The 18,400-nt window shown below is 43.5% G+C and overlaps 2 protein-coding genes across 2 annotated transcripts in view; both read right to left on the reverse strand.

Annotated features, from left to right (window-relative positions):
• Nucleotides 1-2,635: 2,635 nt before the first annotated feature.
• The window catches only part of LOC127908591 (mucin-16-like), a 51,203-nt gene continuing 35,438 nt past the window's right edge, over nucleotides 2,636-18,400 (reverse strand). Inside the window, exon 4 of the mRNA XM_052467145.1 lies at nucleotides 2,636-4,180. The gene's annotated coding sequence lies outside the window, so the exon portion shown is untranslated. The remainder of the gene's footprint in view (nucleotides 4,181-18,400) is intronic.
• LOC118390841 (uncharacterized) lies at nucleotides 4,878-7,209 on the reverse strand. Its single transcript, XM_052467161.1, has 4 exons — nucleotides 7,072-7,209; nucleotides 6,918-6,976; nucleotides 5,130-6,832; nucleotides 4,878-4,946 (listed from the first exon to the last, which is right to left on the reverse strand). Exons 1-3 carry the CDS (start codon nucleotides 7,092-7,094, stop codon nucleotides 5,310-5,312), a joined length of 1,605 nt encoding a protein of 534 aa, XP_052323121.1. The 5' UTR covers nucleotides 7,095-7,209; the 3' UTR covers nucleotides 4,878-4,946; nucleotides 5,130-5,309.

Below are 18,400 nucleotides of genomic sequence, written 5' to 3' on the forward strand. Positions count from 1 at the left end.
TACATGATGGAGGAACATATTGTCTGTCTGTAGTCTACTGTACATGATGGAGGAACATATTGTCTGTCTGTAGTCTACTGTACATGATGGAGGAACATATTGTCTGTAGTCTACTGTACATGATGGAGGAACATACTGTCTGTAGTCTACTGTACATGATGGAGGAACATATTGTCTGTAGTCTACTGTACATGATGGAGGAACATATTGTCTGTAGTCTACTGTACATGATGGAGGAACATATTGTCTGTAGTCTACTGTACATGATGGAGGAACATAATGTCTGTAGTCTACTGTACATGATGGAGGAACATAATGTCTGTAGTCTACTGTACATGATGGAGGGACATATTGTCTGTAGTCTACTGTACATGATGGAGGAACATATTGTCTGTCTGTAGTCTACTGTACATGATGGAGGAACATACTGTCTGTCTGTAGTCTACTGTACATGATGGAGGAACATATTGTCTGTCTGTAGTCTACTGTACATGATGGAGGAACATACTGTGTCTGTAGTCTACTGTACATGATGGAGGAACATACTGTCTGTAGTCTACTGTACATGATGGAGGGACATATTGTCTGTAGTCTACTGTACATGATGGAGGAACATATTGTCTGTCTGTAGTCTACTGTACATGATGGAGGAACATACTGTCTGTCTGTAGTCTACTGTACATGATGGAGTACATGAACATATTGTCTGTCTGTAGTCTACTGTACATGATGGAGGAACATATTGTCTGTCTGTAGTCTACTGTACATGATGGAGGAACATATTGTCTGTCTGTAGTCTACTGTACATGATGGAGGAACATATTGTCTGTCTGTAGTCTACTGTACATGATGGAGGAACATATTGTCTGTAGTCTACTGTACATGATGGAGGAACATATTGTCTGTAGTCTACTGTACATGATGGAGGAACATATTGTCTGTCTGTAGTCTACTGTACATGATGGAGGAACATAATGTCTGTCTGTAGTCTACTGTACATGATGGAGGAACATATTGTCTGTCTGTAGTCTACTGTACATGATGGAGGAACATATTGTCTGTCTGTAGTCTACTGTACATGATGGAGGAACATATTGTCTGTCTGTAGTCTACTGTACATGATGGAGGAACATATTGTCTGTCTGTAGTCTACTGTACATGATGGAGGAACATATTGTCTGTCTGTAGTCTACTGTACATGATGGAGGAACATATTGTCTGTCTGTAGTCTACTGTACATGATGGAGGAACATATTGTCCATATCTAAACTCTCCTTCCAGACTCACATTAAGCATCTCCAATCCAAAATCAAATCTGGAATCGGCTTTCTATTTCACAAACAAAGCATCCTTCGCCAAACATACCCTTGTAAAACTGACTATCCTACCAATCCTCTACTTCGGCAATGTCATTTACAAAATACCTTCCAACACTCTACTCAGCAACCTGGATGCAGTCTATCACAGTGCCATCCATTTTGTCACCAAAACCCCATATACCACCCGCCACTGCGACTTGCACATCTATCACTTGTTCTCAACTAGCCTACCTGGTTAAATATATATATATTTTTAAAAACACTGTGGAACACTTTCAACACCTTGTAGAGTCCATGCCCAACAAATTGAGGCTGTTCCAAATTAGTTAGGTGTTCGTAATGTTTTGTACACTGTGTACATGCTACACTGACTTTAAGCACTGAGCCCATGACAGACTTATCTCGGGGTCACAGATACTTATCTCTATGTCCTGTCCAGCCTTTCATTTGTTCCTGTCCCGACTGTCAGTGACACTTCCTCTGCAAAACATACTGGGGATTCAAGTAAAGAGTTTATGCATTGCAATGCTTTTAAAAACTTGGGTGTTTTTTGTATTAATCATCTCTCGTCAGTAAAGTAAGTGTTTAGTTCTTGTAAATTCTCTCATACTGGAGTTCAACGTGAACCAACATCGCCTGGACTGGGTGCTGTGATTGAGGTTTGTGCAACAGTAGTCTCATCTTGAACATGAAATCAAATGAAACTCTATTTGTCCCATGCTTCGTAAACAACTGGTGTAGAATAACAGTGAAATGCTTCCTCACTGGCCCTTCCCAAAAATGCAGAGATACTTTTCTTTTAAATAGAAAAACACAAGGAGCAATGATATATTGGCTATAAACAATAAATAACGATATCTTGGCTATGTACAGAGTTGATGTGCAAGTGTACGATGTCATTTAGAAAGTATTCAGACCCCTTGAATTTTTCCCAAAATGCTGTTACATTTCAGCCTTATTATGAAATAGTTCCCCCCCCCCCCATCTACAACCAAAACAGGTTTTTTGAATTCTAATTTACATACTGTATGCCTGAAATAACATTGCAGGAATGCAGTTGGATTTGGGACCAGTACTTGTGGTAGCGGGTGGGAGTCTGGGTGTGGTATGAAGAAATGTCTTACACAGAATCTCAACCATTGGAAAAGTGTTTAAGAGAACATCATTATTTTAATTTGATTTAAGTTCCTGGTTGTGTCCATAAACCAGTGTATTAGTTTCTGGGATTTTACTGGCCCCCACCTGCTGCCATACCGGATGCTGCTGATATCTGAGTGTTTAACCCCCTAGAGTTGATTGATGCACCGGTAAGTAACAATAAAGAAAAACAATCTGTCAGTTTAAGCAAGAGAGAGGTTTATTTGATTTGCACTGCATCCGCCGATGTAGGTGGCAGAGCTACAGTTTGTCAGACCATGACACATCCCGAAAATGAATACAATTCCTTACCAAAACATCTGGAGCGTCCGAACGGTTTGACCACACTATTTTTGACCACCCTGTGGAAACGGGAGACTGGAAGTCTCAAGGTTTTTGCTCGCCTGAGGTAGAGTATATCATAATAAGCTATAGAACCACACCATCTACCAAGAGAGTTCTCATCTATATTCTTCGTAGCTGTCTATTTACCACCACAAACCGATGCTGATACTAAGACCCCACTCAATGAGCTGTGTAAGGCCATAAGTAAACAGGAAAACGCTCATCCAGAGGCGGCGCTCCGAGTGGCCGGGGACTTGAAGGCAGGAAAACTTGAATCCGTTTTAACAAATTTCTATCAGCATGTTAAATGTGCAACCAGAGGGGTAAACAACTCTAGACCACCTTTACTCCACACAGAGATGCAGACAAAGCTCTCCCTTGCCATCCAGTTGACCATTTCTGACCTTAATTCTATCCTGATTCCTGCTTATAAGCAAAAACTAAAGCAGGATGCACCAGTGACTCGGTCAATAAATAAAGTGGTCAGGTGAAGCAGAAGCTAAGCTACATGGCCGTTTTGCTAGCACAGACTGGAATATGTTCTGGGATTCTTCCGATGGCATTGAGAAGTACACCACATCAGTCACTGGCTTCATCAATAAGTGCTTCGATGACATCATCCCCACAGTGACTATACGTACATACCCTAACCAGAAGCCATGAATTATAGGGAACTTCAGCACTGAGCTAAAAGGGTATAGCTGCCACTTTCAAGGAGCGGGACTCTAACCCGGAAGCTTACTAGAAATCCCACTATGCCCTCCGACGAACCATCAAATACAGAATTAAGATCGAATCATACTACACCGGTTCCGATGCTCGTCGGATGTGGCAGGGCTTGTAACCTATTACAGACTACAAAGGGAAGCACAGCCGAGAGCTGCCTAGTGACACAAGCCTACCAGACAAGCTAAATTACTTCGAGGCAAGTAACACTGAAACATGCATGAGAGCATCAGCTGTTTCGGACGACTGTGTGATCACACTCTCCGTAGCTGATGCGAGTAAGACCTTTAAACAGGTCAACTTTCTGCAGGGCCAGACGGATTACCAGGACGTGTACAGCGAGCATGCGCTGACCAACTGGCAAGTGTCTAAACCAACATTTTTCAACCTGTCCCTGTCTGAAGCAGACCACCATAGGTCCTGTGGCTAAGAACACTAAGTTGTAACCTATCAGGAATCAAGGTAAGACTCGCATGCAGACATGTTGAATAAACGGTTTAACAGTCCTAGAGACAGGTCAAGGGAGGCAGGGGTCAATAATCCAGAGATGGGGCAAGGGTCGTCAGGCAGAGTTGTCAGGCAGAGTTGTCAGGCAGGCTCAGGCAGAGTTGTCAGCCAGGCTGGTACAGAGATGAGACAGGCGAGGGTCAAGACTAGGAGGGCGAGAAAAAGAGGCTGGGAAAAGCAGGAGCTGACAGGACAAACACTGGTTGACTTGACAAACTGGCAACAGACACAGAACACAGGGGATAATGGGCGACACCTGGAGGGGGGGGTGGAGGCGAGGACCAAGACAGGTGAAACAGATCAGCACTTGACAGACCTTCATAAATGACTGACTCGTAGCACTCACCACTGCTGGCTTGCTTCTGAAGCTAAGCAGGGTTGGTCCTGGTCAGTCCCTGGATGGGAGACCATATGCTGCTGGAAGTGCTGTTGGAGGGCCAGTAGGAGGCCTAAAAGGTCTAAAAAGTATCCCCATGCCCCAGAGAAGTGATCTGGGGCATGGGGATACTTTAGACCTTTTAGGCCTCCTACTGGCCCTCCAACAACAACTCTGCCGGCTTTCGGATGGGATGTTAATGAAATACTTCAGAGAACTTTCAGAGGGTTTAGTGAGATAGAAAGCAAGTGCATTAGAGTCACCATTAATATTAAGGGCATCAGGCCCAAAACTCTGATTCAGGCTCATTGATTGCAGAGGTCCAGTGATGCAAAAGATCCTGTCAAATGCCAGAGAGCCAACATTTCTTCTACTGGAACAAGCAACCTAGTTACCACAACACTGACATCCCTTTTGGCGGCATTCAAAACATTTGTCTGAAAACACTTAGATAATAAAGACCAATATGTATTAATACATTTTATTTAAAACAATTGAAGTAGAGAAGTCCTGACAAGACTTCCAGGTCACAGCACCTAGAAGACAAAAAGATTAGTAACAAGCATACATGAAAGCAAAGACAGGTGCCAAGGCTGCATTTACACAGGCAGCCAAATTCTGATCTTTTGACTAAGCCAATCGCAAAAAGATCAATGAACTGCCTATGTAAACCTACACAGCCCAAATGGCATAAAAATACAGAGAAACTGAAATCTCACCTCAACTGGTGGCTACAGATCCCACTTCGTCATGTTCTGGACTCCCCTAAAGCTCTGGACTCAATTTAGGTTGTGCTAGGGCCTTTCTGCTTGGCAGATAGTGGTTTGGCAGATAGTGGTTTGGCTGTGGCTTGCTGACACTTGAAGAGCTGAGTTGAGTGGCTAGGGGAGGCACTACTCCTACCGAGTAAGGTCTTTGAGCCGGTGGATTGTAGATCCGCCGTACAATTCTGGGATGCTGTGCATGATGGTCAGGGCAAAGTGGCGAGGGTTGATCGAGCTGGCACTGCTGGTCCTGCTCTGGGTAGGGCCATAGCTGCTAGACAAGAGGCTCTGGGTGGGACGTCTGGCAGAGCTAGTGTTGGACTTCACTGCATTGAACAAATAACGTTGACTGGGGACAGCTTTAGAGCCACTTGGCTTCTGGGCTGTGGCAGGAGCATTCTGGATGAATGTTGAACTGGCAGCCTGGGTAGAACTGAAGAGGCTGGAGACTGGCCCACTACTGGCAGCATAGCTGGGCCTGTAGCTCCCCCACTGAGCAGACATTTGTCCGTACTTCCCTTGGGCAGGTTTTGCAAGGAGATTCTGGCTGTATGTTGAACCCCTTCCACCTTGGTTAGAGGTAAACAGGCTTTGGCTTGGTGTTGCACCAAGGTCAGAGCCAGGCTTGTAGGCGCCATAGGAGTTTCCACGAGCTGTAGAGCTGGGGTGAAAAAGACTGGAGCGAGAGGCCAGGCTAGAAGTAGGCATGCCGCGACTTGAGGTAGAGGCTCCATCTATTCTCTGGCCAGAGGTTTGGGCATATTGATTGGAAGTTGAAACACTTCTACTGGCAGAGTTGCTCTGGTATTGCATGACATCTTGGGAGAAGCTAGGCTTGTAGCTTTTTGTTGCACTCCCACCTTCAGTAGAACCAAAACTCAGAGGACCTGGTCTAAACGAAGTTTGTGAAGAACCACTTGAGGGAACTTCACGGTCAGGAGTGGAAATTGACCGGGCAGAGATCTCCATTGGTCCATTGAAAGCCAGGGAAGGGAAGCTGCTCCCTTGCTTCAGGTCCTGGACATAGTGGGTGAGGGGGGTAGTGTGGGTGGTAGTTTGACCATAGAGGCTGGGGGCTCCTCTACTCAGAGTCTGGACAAGGCCTTGGTTGGGTTGTCTGGAGGTGGAGAACTTGAATTCACTCTGGGTAGAGCCATAGTTAGGAGTAGATGGTTTCAGGTTAGAGGCAGTTCTACTCTGGACATTAAACACAACATCAGGATTCTGGACTAGTCCAGAGCTGCCGGAGTGAGGCTGTACAGTACGAAGAGTATTGGCCTGGATTCTCTTTACCTCCCAACTTGAAACTGGCCTTAATGCACTGGGGTCAGTGACACTTTGACCATAGGTTCTGCTGGCCTTGGTTTGATGCTTGTTGTGGGCAACAGAGGATCCACTGGCTATAGAACCAGAGAGTCTAATGTCAGTATTCTTGGCACGGGTCCTCTTACCCTTTGTCTGGGCGGAGGTAAAGCTGCTGGGGATAGATCCAGAGCCCCTTGGGGCTGGCTGCAGGGAGCTTGGAGCAAAGCCTCCGAGTGTGTTGTATCCAGTCCCGCGGTAAGTAGCTTCACTCTGGACCGAACCAGAAGTGTGAGAGGCTGGTCTGAATTGATCCTGGGGATCAAAAAACCCATAGCCTCTTACTCTCTGGGCATCTAAACAGAAGGGAAGTTAAAGATTCAGTGCCAAACTTGAAGGTTGGTCTGACAAAAGTGACAACGTTTTGTGTTCATGCCTTACCACGTGGAGCCCATGTAAAACTTGAGTGTTCTGCAAATAATGAGCAAAGAAACACAATCCTGTCAAGAAAAGAAGTTGCCATTACACATCAGCATTCCAAATACAAGCAGCAACCTTGCAGTTGACCTGAAACACATTGGTCAAAGAATCTTACCCCAAACTAATTCCAAAAGCCATATCAAAGCCTTAAACCACCAACAGCCCAGACAAAGCAATACTCCAATACTCTCAGTGCCTTACTGCCATGCTTAGTTGACATACCAGCGTGGTGTGCATTTATTGCCTGAACCTGCAGTTGCCATCCAATCACTGGCTTATTGATTGATCATTCTCAGCTGTATGTCTTTGTGGAGCGGACAGATTTTAAAACAACCAAGGTGAGGACAGAGGACGCGAAGAGTTAAGGAAAGACTTTTGAAATTCACACAAAGAGGGCTAACGTTATGACACCACAATGACATGCAGATGAACATGATCAATCAATCATGATCAATCAAAACAGTGATGACAACTGGCTGTTCAGGCTATAAATATACACTCAGCTGATATATCAACAACTCAAGGCAGTAAGGCAGCGTTTACACAGGCAGCACAATTCTGATCTTGTTTTTCACTAATTAGTCTTCTGACAAATCAGATCTGCTCTGAAAAAGAGCTGATTTGAAAAGATCTGATGTGATTGGTCAAAAGACAAATGAGTAAAAAAAGGATCTGAATTTGTCTGCCTGTCTAAAAGCAGCCTAAGTTAGCGAGCTGGCAGCTACTGCGTTGTCTCCTCTGTGGGTTCTGTAGTACTTCATTTAAATATAGCTTTTGGAATACATTTTGGTTACAATGTTTGGGGAAAAAGTGTTTCATATCTACTGAAAAGTTGCTGCTTGTGAAATATGTTGTGAAATTTCACCACCAACGAAATCAACACCAACGAGCGATGGAGAGGAACCAGAATCACTGCCCGGCCATCCCGAGTTCATCGGGCCAGTCAATTTTGCATTTCTGCAGTATTTTTAAGCATGACAAATTTGTGATGGTAAATGCACATTGAAACATACTGCAAATGCACAGCCGTGCACCTGGTGATTGGAACGGGTTACCAGGAGCACATTCTTTAAATGGTTTTAAATGCCATTACGGGTTAGCAAGGGGTCCACGGTTGGGTAGGGAGCACCACCCACCCGTGCCTCTGGCCACTTAAATAAACTGACTTAATAAAGGTATCACTAGTCACTTTTAATAATGCCACTTTAATCATGTTTACATATCCTACATTACTCATCTCATATGTATATACTCTATTCTACACCATCTACTGCATCTTGCCTATGACGCACGCCATCGCTCATCCATATTTTTATATGTACATATTCTTATTCATCCCTTTATATTTATGTGTATTTGTGTGTATAAGGTAGTTGTTTTTGTACAGAACAGGGCTTCGGGCAGCCGAGCGGAAATGGAGGAAAACTCGCCTCCCTGCGGACCTGGCATCCTTTCACTCCCTCCTCTCTACATTTTCCTTCTCTGTCTCTGCTGCTAAAGCCACTTTCTACCACTCTAAATTCCAAGCATCTGCCTCTAACCCTAGGAAGCTCTTTGCCACCTTCTCCTCCCTCCTGAATCCTCCCCCCCCCTCCTCCCTCTCTGCAGCTGACTTCGTCAACCATTTTGAAAAGAAGGTCGACGACATCCGATCCTCGTTTGCTAAGTCAAACGACACCGCTGGTTCTGCTCACACTGCCCTACCCTGTGCTCTGACCTCTTTCTCCCTCTCTCTCCAGATGAAATCTCGCGTCTTGTGACGGCCGGCCGCCCAACAACCTGCCCGCTTGACCCTATCCCCTCCTCTCTTCTCCAGACCATTTCCGGAGACCTTCTCCCTTACCTCACCTCGCTCATCAACTCATCCCTGACCGCTGGCTACGTCCCTTCCGTCTTCAAGAGAGCGAGAGTTGCACCCCTTCTGAAAACACCTACACTCGATCCCTCCGATGTCAACAACTACAGACCAGTATCCCTTCTTTCTTTTCTCTCCAAAACTCTTGAACGTGCCGTCCTTGGCCAGCTCTCCCGCTATCTCTCTCAGAATGACCTTCTTGATCCAAATCAGTCAGGTTTCAAGACTAGTCATTCAACTGAGACTGCTCTTCTCTGTATCACGGAGGCGCTCCGCACTGCTAAAGCTAACTCTCTCTCCTCTGCTCTCATCCTTCTAGACCTATCGGCTGCCTTCGATACTGTGAACCATCAGATCCTCCTCTCCACCCTGTCCGAGTTGGGCATCTCCGGCGCGGCCCACGCTTGATTGCGTCCTACCTGACAGGTCGCTCCTACCAGGTGGCGTGGCGAGAATCTGTCTCCTCACCACGCGCTCTCACCACTGGTGTCCCCAGGGCTCTGTTCTAGGCCCTCTCCTATTCTTGCTATACACCAAGTCACTTGGCTCTGTCATAACCTCACATGGTCTCTCCTATCATTGCTATGCAGACGACACACAATTAATCTTCTCCTTTCCCCTTCTGATGACCAGGTGGCGAATCGCATCTCTGCATGTCTGGCAGACATATCAGTGTGGATGACGGATCACCACCTCAAGCTGAACCTCGGCAAGACGGAGCTGCTCTTCCTCCCGGGAAGAACTGCCCGTTCCATGATCTCGCCATCACGGTTGACAACTCCATTGTGTCCTCCTCCCAGAGCGCTAAGAACCTTGGCGTGATCCTGGACAACACCCTGTCGTTCAGACTCTAGGGGCAGTATTTCATTTTTGGATAAAAAGACGTGCCCGTTTTAAGCGCAATATTTTGTCACAAAGATGCTCGACTATGCATGGAATTGACAGCTTTGGAAAGAAAACACACTGACGTTTCCAGAACTGCAAAGCTTTTCACTAAGTGCCCTAGAACAAAAGCTTCGGGCAAAACCAAGATGTTTCTGCAACCAGGAAATGAACAGGATTTCTAGGTTACGTTTTGCATTATCTCCTTATATGGCTGTGAATGCGACAGGAATGAGCCTACCCTTTCTATCGTTTCCCCAAGGGGTCTGGAGCATTGTGATGTATTTGCAGGCATATCATTGGAAGATTGACCATAAGAGACTACATTAAAGAACATATCCGATGTAAACAAATTGAGTGGTCATGTGATGAACTAGAATGTATCGGCCTGAACGTTACACTGTCTCCCCAAATGTCTTTTACCCTCATTGGAATGTATAGGCCACCTTCCACCAAAAGTGTGTTTTTTGATCAGTTTAATACCATGCTTAGGGAATGTGATTTTGGGAAAGAGGTCATCTTATGAAGACACGTGTTGTAGGAAAACCCTCAAACGGATCACTAATACCTTTGACCTTACACAGCTAGTTAAAGGGCCAACCAGGGTGACTTGTTGCTCTAAAACACAGATTGATTTGGTGTTCAGTAATAAACCAGAGAGAGTGACTAAATCATTCAATATGGTTACTGGGCTGTCTGATCATAATCTGACACTTATAGCCAGAAAGCTGTCTAAGAGCAGGTTTAACCTCTCTACTGTTAGAAAGCCGGATCAACTCAGAATACCTAAGAGTGAATTAAACTATTTTGAAAAAGCAATTAAGGGAATAAACTGGAATGATCTCTTGTCCTATACAGACGTGGAAGCTGATAGTCAGGTTTTTCTATCCACAATCCAGACTACAATAAATGGCTTCCTAAAGAAAATCAAATCCAAACCTGGCCAAAAGAGCACTCTTCCTTGGCTAAATGGAGAAATCTGGAAATTGATGAAAGAATGAGATTATGTTCTAAAAACAGCCCTAAAATCTAAATTAGAGCATGACAGACGTAGGTTTACCATGCTGAGAAATAAGGTGATAAAAGAAATCAGACAGGCCAAGGCAAACTTTTTTATTAACATAATTGGTGAAGCAAAGGGAAATTCTAAATTGATATGGGAGAATCTAAAAAAGTTAACATGGAAAGACCATAGTAACACTGCAAAAAGACTAGAAATCATGGTGAATAACAATCTAACACAGGATGCAGTTGAAATAGCAACAGCCTTCAATTCCTACTTTATTGACTCTGTCAGGTTACTGACACAGAACCCCTCCACTGATTTCTTGGGCTCAGTGCTAGTGAATGACACTCAACCTGTCTTCATCATAAGGGAGGTTTCTGAGTCAAAGGTGAACAAGGTGATTAGCTCACTAAAGAACTCTAAAGCCAAAGATGTGTTTGGGATGGACTCTACCTTTCTTAAAAACTACAGAGTCACTCATTGGCCCCATTACTAAGGTCACCAACACATCTATTGGTCTCGGTGTGTTTCCAAGGGTATGGAAGTCGGCCATAATAACGGCCATCTTTAAATCAGGCGACCCTGCTGACGTGAGTAACTACAGGCCCATTAGTATACTACCTGTGGTGTCAAAGGTTGTTGAAAAGTGTGTAGCAGAACAACTGATTAACCACCTCAACAACAGCCCCTTCACATTACACTCCATGCAGTTTGGCTTCAGAGCGAAACACTCCACAGAAACGGCCAACTGCTTTCTTCTGAAAATGTGAAGTCCAAGATGGACAAAGGGGGTGCTGTTGGGGCTGTGTTTCTGGACCTAAGGAAGGCTTTTGATACTGTTAACCATGAGATTCTCATCACAAAATTGTCCAAGTTCAACTTTTCCCCTGATGCCTTGAGATGGATGAAATCATACCTTGAAGGCAGAACTCAGTGTGTCAGAGTGAGCAATGAGCTGTCGCCCACTCGTAGCTATGATGTGGGCGTGCCCCAAGGGTCAATACTGGGGCCCCTCCTGTTCAGCCTGTACATTAATGATCTGCCTTCTGTATGTACTGGGTCTGAAGTTCAAATGTATGCAGATGATACAGTGATATATGTGCATGCAAAGAGCAAACAACAAGCTGCACAAGAACTCACTACTGTAATGGTCCAGGTTACAAAGTGGCTCTGTGACTCGTGTTTGCATCTCAATGTGAAAAAAACTGTTTGCATGTTCTTCACAAAGAGGGCAACAGATGCTACTGAGCCAGATGTCTATGTGTCAGGGGAGAAGCTCCAGGTGGTATCCGATTTTAAGTACCTTGGCATCATACTTGATTCCAACCTCTCTTTTAAAAAGCATGTGAAAAAGGTCATTCAAATAACTAAATTCAATCTAGCTAATTTCCGATTTATACGAAATTGTTTGACTAGAGGTAGCAAAACTGTACTTCAAATATATGATACTCCCCCACTTAACATACTGCTTGACTAGTTGGGCCCAAGCTTGCTGTACAACATTAAAACCTATTCAGTCTGTCTACAAACAGGCTCTCAAAGTGCTTGATAGGAAGCCCAATAGCCATCATCATTGTCACATCCTTAGAAAACATGAGCTCTTGAGTTGGGAAAATCTTGTGCAATACACCGACGCATGTCTTGTATTCAAGATCCTTAATGGCCTGGCTCCCCCTCCACTCAATATTTTTGTTAAACAGAAAACCCAGACATATGGCAGCAGATCCACAAGGTCTGCCATGAGAGGTGACTGTATAGTTCCCCTAAGGAAAAGCACCTTTAGTAAATCTGCATTCTCTGTGAGAGCTTCCCATATCTGGAATACACTGCCATCAGACACACATAACTGCACCACATATCACACTTTCACAAAATGCTTGAAGACATGGCTAAAGGTCAATCAGATTTGTGAACATGGTCGCTAGCTGTGTGTTACCGCTTTCCATGTTGTCTGGAGCTTGTGAGGTATGGAAACACTTTGTTGCTTTTATGAATTTTGTCTTGCTGCTTTTTCTTCTATGTTGCTCTGTCTGTATGCTATGTCTTGCTTGTCCTATGTTGCTATGTCTATGGTGCTATTGTCTATATTGTAATTGTTTTTAATAACCTGCCCAGGGACTGCGGTTGAAAATTAGCCGGCTGGCTAAAACACGGCACTTTACTGAAACGTTGATTAATGTGCACTGTCCCTGTAAAAATAAAATAAACTAAACTAAATTTGCCAAGTGTCCGCACGGTGTCCTGCGTGGAAATTGGTGCGCAAAACTCAGCTGCTGGTATTTTTCCATGGGATTCTGAGAAAACCATGCTTCCACGAACGGCATATCAATCTAGAGATATTTGACAAAACACCTTGAGGATTGATTCAAACAACGTTTTGCCATGTTTCGGTCGATATTATGGAGTCAATTCGGAAAAAAGTTGAAGTGACTGAATTTTCGGTTCGTTTCGGTAGCCAAATGTGTAGTAACAAAACGGAGCGATTTGTCCTACACAAAGAATCTGTCAGGAAAAACTGGACATCTGCTATGTAACTGAGAGTCTCCTCATTGAAACATCTGAAGTTCTTCAAAGGTAAATTATTTTATTTGATTCCTTTGCTAGTTTTTGTGAATATGTTGCGTGCTAAATGCTACGCTAAATGCTAAGCTAGCCATCAACACACTTACACAAATGATTGATTTTCTATGGTTCAAAAGCATATTTTGAAAATCTGAGATGACAGTGTTGTTAAGAAAAGGCTAAGCTTGAGAGCAGGCTTATTTCATTTCATTTGCGATTTTTAGAAATCGTTAACGTTGCGTTATGGTAATGAGCTTGAGGCTGTAGTCACGATACCGGATCCGGGATGGCTCGGCGCAAGAGGTTAACCGTAAGTGATTAAATTCACCCTAAAAGTGTTTTGACATACATAACCTGCAATTATCAAAATCACTGCATTCAACCCTGTGTCGATCAGTCAATTCTAAACATAAAGACTTAATCAAATCAAAATCAAATCAAATTTATTTATATAGCCCTTCGTACATCAGCTGATATCTCAAAGTGCTGTACAGAAACCCAGCCTAAAACCCCAAACAGCAAACAATGCAGGTGTAAAAGCACGGTGGCTAGGAAAAACTCCCTAGAAAGGCCAAAACCTAGGAAGAAACCTAGAGAGGAACCGGGCTATGTGGGGTGGCCAGTCCTCTTCTGGCTGTGCCGGGTAGAGATTATAACAGAACATGACCAAGATGTTCAAATGTTCATAAATGACCAGCATGGTCGAATAATAATAAGGCAGAACAGTTGAAACTAGAGCAGCAGCACAGTCAGGTGGACTGGGGACAGCAAGGAGCCATCATGTCAGGTAGTCCTGGGGCACGGTCCTAGGGCTCAGGTCCTCCGAGAGAGAGAAAGAAAGAGAGAATTAGAGAGAGCATATGTGGGGTGGCCAGTCCTCTTCTGGCTGTGCCGGGTGGAGATTATAACAGAACGTGGCCAAGATGTTCAAATGTTCATAAATGACCAGCATGGTTGAATAATAGTATCCTTAAAAGGATTCTGGAAGAGCCTACCCCAATGAGGATATGTGTTCATGTTCAGCTTCCTGTGCCAACCGGAAGTGCCTTAAAATGGTGTCATAGGTCCTGTTTTGAATGGTTAAAAAGGTCAGATCTTTGAAAACTTAATTTGTGGGATTTAGCATCGCTCATGAACTGTAAATCAGTCATTTTCCCCAACAGATGTCAAAGAAAAGCTCTCTCACACGCACGAACAGAACACACACACACACACACACAGCAAGGATGGAGTGACAAAGTGCGGTGCTTAAAGACACAGAGCCTGCAATGGCATTACCGTAATCTCTCGGCTGTGCCGAGTTCAACGAGAAGCCCCGCTAGACTGTAGGCCCAAAATTAAGCCAGGCCCTAAATTTAATTTGCTTTTGCGTGACAGTGAGAGAACCGTTAGGGTGAGAAGCACAATTCGACCTCAGGTACGTTCCTGAGGTCCTCCCGATCTGTGCAAGCCTGACCTTAACCGTGTAGCATTAACCTTTAACAGTTAATCAGGGTTTCTTGATCTCACAGATTACAATGACATCTCTCCTTATAGGAATACATTGCCTGCTCCCCTAAATTCGACCTAGAGCCTATGTGGGTTAATATGGCCTTATGAACCTGTCTTCGATGTCAATCTATCAGGCCACTATGAGGTCTATCTGTGTCGATTCTAACCTTCCATGAGAAACAGGAAGTGGTTAAAATCACCCTAAAATGTTTTTCCATACCTAACCTGATGTTTTAATAGAAATTGTGCATTCGACCCTGTGTAAATCAGTCAGTTCTTAATGTAAAGACTTAAAAGTCAGGATTCTGTAACAATATACCCCAATGAGGATATGGGTTTACTTTTAGCTTCCTGTGCCAACCGGAAGTGCCATAATTGGTGGCATAGGGGCTGTTTCAAAGTGTTAAAAAAGTCAGATCTTTCCAAAACTTCATATGTGTGATTAGGCAACCCTCATGAACTGTAAATCAGTCATGTCTCCCATAAAATGTCCAATAAAACTCACCCCACCCCCCCACGTTCAGCTGAAACGGTGGCGCAGGGAATGCAAAAATACTTAGAAATATTTAACCTCCACACATTAACAAGTCCAATACCTCAAATGAAAGTTAAACACCTTGTTCATCTACCCAGCGTGTCAGATTTTTTAAATGTTTTACGGCGAACACACAGAACATATTTATGTTAGAGCACCACCAAAACAAAGACAAAAAGGCAGCCATTTTGTACCACAAAAGATAAAATGACAAAAAGCAGGATAAAAAAAAACATCATTCACTAACCTCTTGAAAATCTTCATCAGATGATAGTCATATGACATGTTACACAGTACATGTATGTTTTGTTCGATAATATGCATTTTATATCCATAAATCTCGGTTTACATTGACGCCATGTTCAGAAAATTCTCAAAAATGTCCGGAGGAATTATAGAAACCTACGCCAGATAACAGAAATACTCATCATAAACTTTGACTAAAGATACATGTTCTACATATAATTAAAAAGATACACTGGTTCTTAATTCAACCGCTGTGTCACATTTTTTTAACGTTACGGAAAAAGCCTACCATGCAATAATCTGAGACGGCGCTCAGACGTAACAATATTTCTCCGCTATGTTGGAGTCAACAGAAATACAACATTCCAACATAAATATTCCCTTACCTTTGATGGTCTTCGATCAGAATGTAGTGCAAGGAGCCCTACTTCAACAATAAATCGTTTTGTTTCATAATGTTCAATTCTAGTGTCCATGTATCAGCATCTGCTACCACTTTCAGCTCAGATGCCCAAAAATGACTTCTGGTCCAGGATAATTTTGCATCAAAACTTCCAAATGACATATTACAGGTCGACGTAACGGGTCAAACTAAGTGCAGAATCAATCTTCAGGATGTTATAAACGTACAAAACTAATGGCATTCCAACCGGGCAATCCTAGTTCATCTCGGGCTGATTGGAACAGACGAAGCACTCCAAACGCATATGCGCTTTCAAGCACATGAATCTTTTGCGACACTGTAGTAATTTCCTTCCCATTAGATCAAAGTTCACAGCAAATGCTCCATTGTACTTTCTACTGAATGAGGACATCTAGTGGAAGACATAGGAAGTGTTTCCAGATCCATAACTTGTTGGGAAGGGAGGGGGCGATGAAGTCAAAGTTGCCCCAACTTTCAGGATTCCAAAACTAGTTTGGAAGATCGCCTGCCCTGTGAGTTCTGTTATACTCACATACATAATTCAAACGGTTTTAGAAGCTTCAGAGTGTTATCTATCCAATAATAATGATAATAATATGCATATATTGGCAATTTAGGACAGATTTTGATGCAGTTCTGTAACGACGTTCGTCAGTTGAAGGAGAGTCGGACCGAAATGCAGCTTGGTGGTTACTCATGTTCTTTAATGAAGAATATAGCGATACATGGAATAACTAAATAAAATACAAAACAACAAACGGAACGTGAAAAACCTAATTACAGCCTATCTGGTGAACACTACACAGAGACAGGAACAATCACCCACGAAATACACAGTGAAACCCCGGCTACCTAAATATGGTTCCCAATCAGAGACAACGAGAATCACCTGACTCTGATTGAGAACCGCCTCAGGCAGCCAAACCTATGCTACACCCCTACTCAGCCGCAATCCCAATGCCTACAAAACCCCAATACGTCAACACAATAAACCCATGTCACACCCTGGCCTGAACAAATAATTAAAGAAAACACAAAATACTAAGACCAAGGCGTGACAAGTTCACTATGGGCACGCAATTCATCCAAAGTGGAAATACTGCCCCCTATCCATAACAAGTTAGAACCGTCAGACCTAGAGTTCTGAAACTTTAAAAACCTGTTCTACAGCTCAGGTCGATAGTGCGTGGTGAGTTATGTGGCTCTAGAAGTTTCCTTGACCGAGAAACAGCCTCGTACATTTGCAATGACTTCAATTCATTTTGACCATTACGGAAATTACGACATTTAGAAAAGTCCCAGAGTTGCAAGACTGGGTCCATTGAAACCGGCTCGGCCCATAGGGACAGACCCCAACGTTTCTGTCCGATAGCTCATTCAAGGACCCCGTAGCAAGGCATGGAAAAAAGTGGATTTTCAGCACCAATTAAGGTCTTGCTCGGGCACCGAATGACCTATCGAGCCGAAACTTGGGATTCGGGGATGCCTCAACTAGGCCTATACACAATGTCAGAACTGAACCTGCAGCTAGAACATAACTATGTGTTTTACGTTTTTATTATGGTTTGAACAGAAGGCGCTGTGAATTTTGGGCCTGCTCTGAAATATGTGATAGTTGGCTTCTAATGTCAGTTTGTGTCAGTTTGTATCAGTTGGGTGTCAGAATGACATCTAATTGACTGATGGAAGGTGACTTGCTGACTGACTTTTGTCCATTTGCAATATGTTTAAACAGTGAGGTACCATCACCAAAATGACGTTCTGAAATCAACACCAACGAGCGATGGAGAGGAACCAGAATCACTGCCCGGCCATCCCGAGTTCATCGGGCCAGTCAATTTTGCATTTCTGCAGTATTTTTAAGCATGACAAATTTGTGATGGTAAATGCACATTGAAACATACTGCAAATGCACAGCCGTGCACCTGGTGATTGGAACGGGTTACCAGGAGCACATTCTTTAAATGGTTTTAAATGCCATTACGGGGTAGCAAGGGGTCCACGGTTGGGTAGGGAGCACCACCCACCCGTGCCTCTGGCCACTTAAATAAACTGACTTAATAAAGGTATCACTAGCCACTTTTAATAACGCCACTTTAATCATGTTTACATATCCTACATTACTCATCTCATATGTATATACTCTATTCTACACCATCTACTGCATCTTGCCTATGACGCACGCCATCGCTCATCCATATTTTTATATGTACATATTCTTATTCATCCCTTTATATTTGTGTGTATTTGTGTGTATAAGGTAGTTGTTTTTGTATAAGGTAGTTGAAATTGTTGGATTACTTACTTAGTTTGATTTTACTGCATAGTCGGAACTAGAAGCACAAGCATTTCGCTACACTCGCATTAACATCTGCTAACAATGTGTATGTGACCAATAACATTTGATTTTAATTTTTGCAAACAATGAACAAAGCAAACAAAT

Source organism: Oncorhynchus keta, chromosome 1 (genome assembly GCF_023373465.1).
Source record: "Oncorhynchus keta strain PuntledgeMale-10-30-2019 chromosome 1, Oket_V2, whole genome shotgun sequence".
Taxonomy (NCBI): domain Eukaryota; kingdom Metazoa; phylum Chordata; class Actinopteri; order Salmoniformes; family Salmonidae; genus Oncorhynchus; species Oncorhynchus keta.

Coding starts and splice junctions, on each gene's coding strand:
- LOC118390841 (XM_052467161.1), bottom strand. CDS start 7,094: ATGGCTTTTGGAATTAGTTTGGG. Junction 6,977..7,071: donor GCTTTTGGAATTAGTTTGGG/GTAAGATTCTTT, acceptor TTTTCTTGACAG/GATTGTGTTTCTTTGCTCAT. Junction 6,833..6,917: donor TTTTACATGGGCTCCACGTG/GTAAGGCATGAA, acceptor CCTTCTGTTTAG/ATGCCCAGAGAGTAAGAGGC.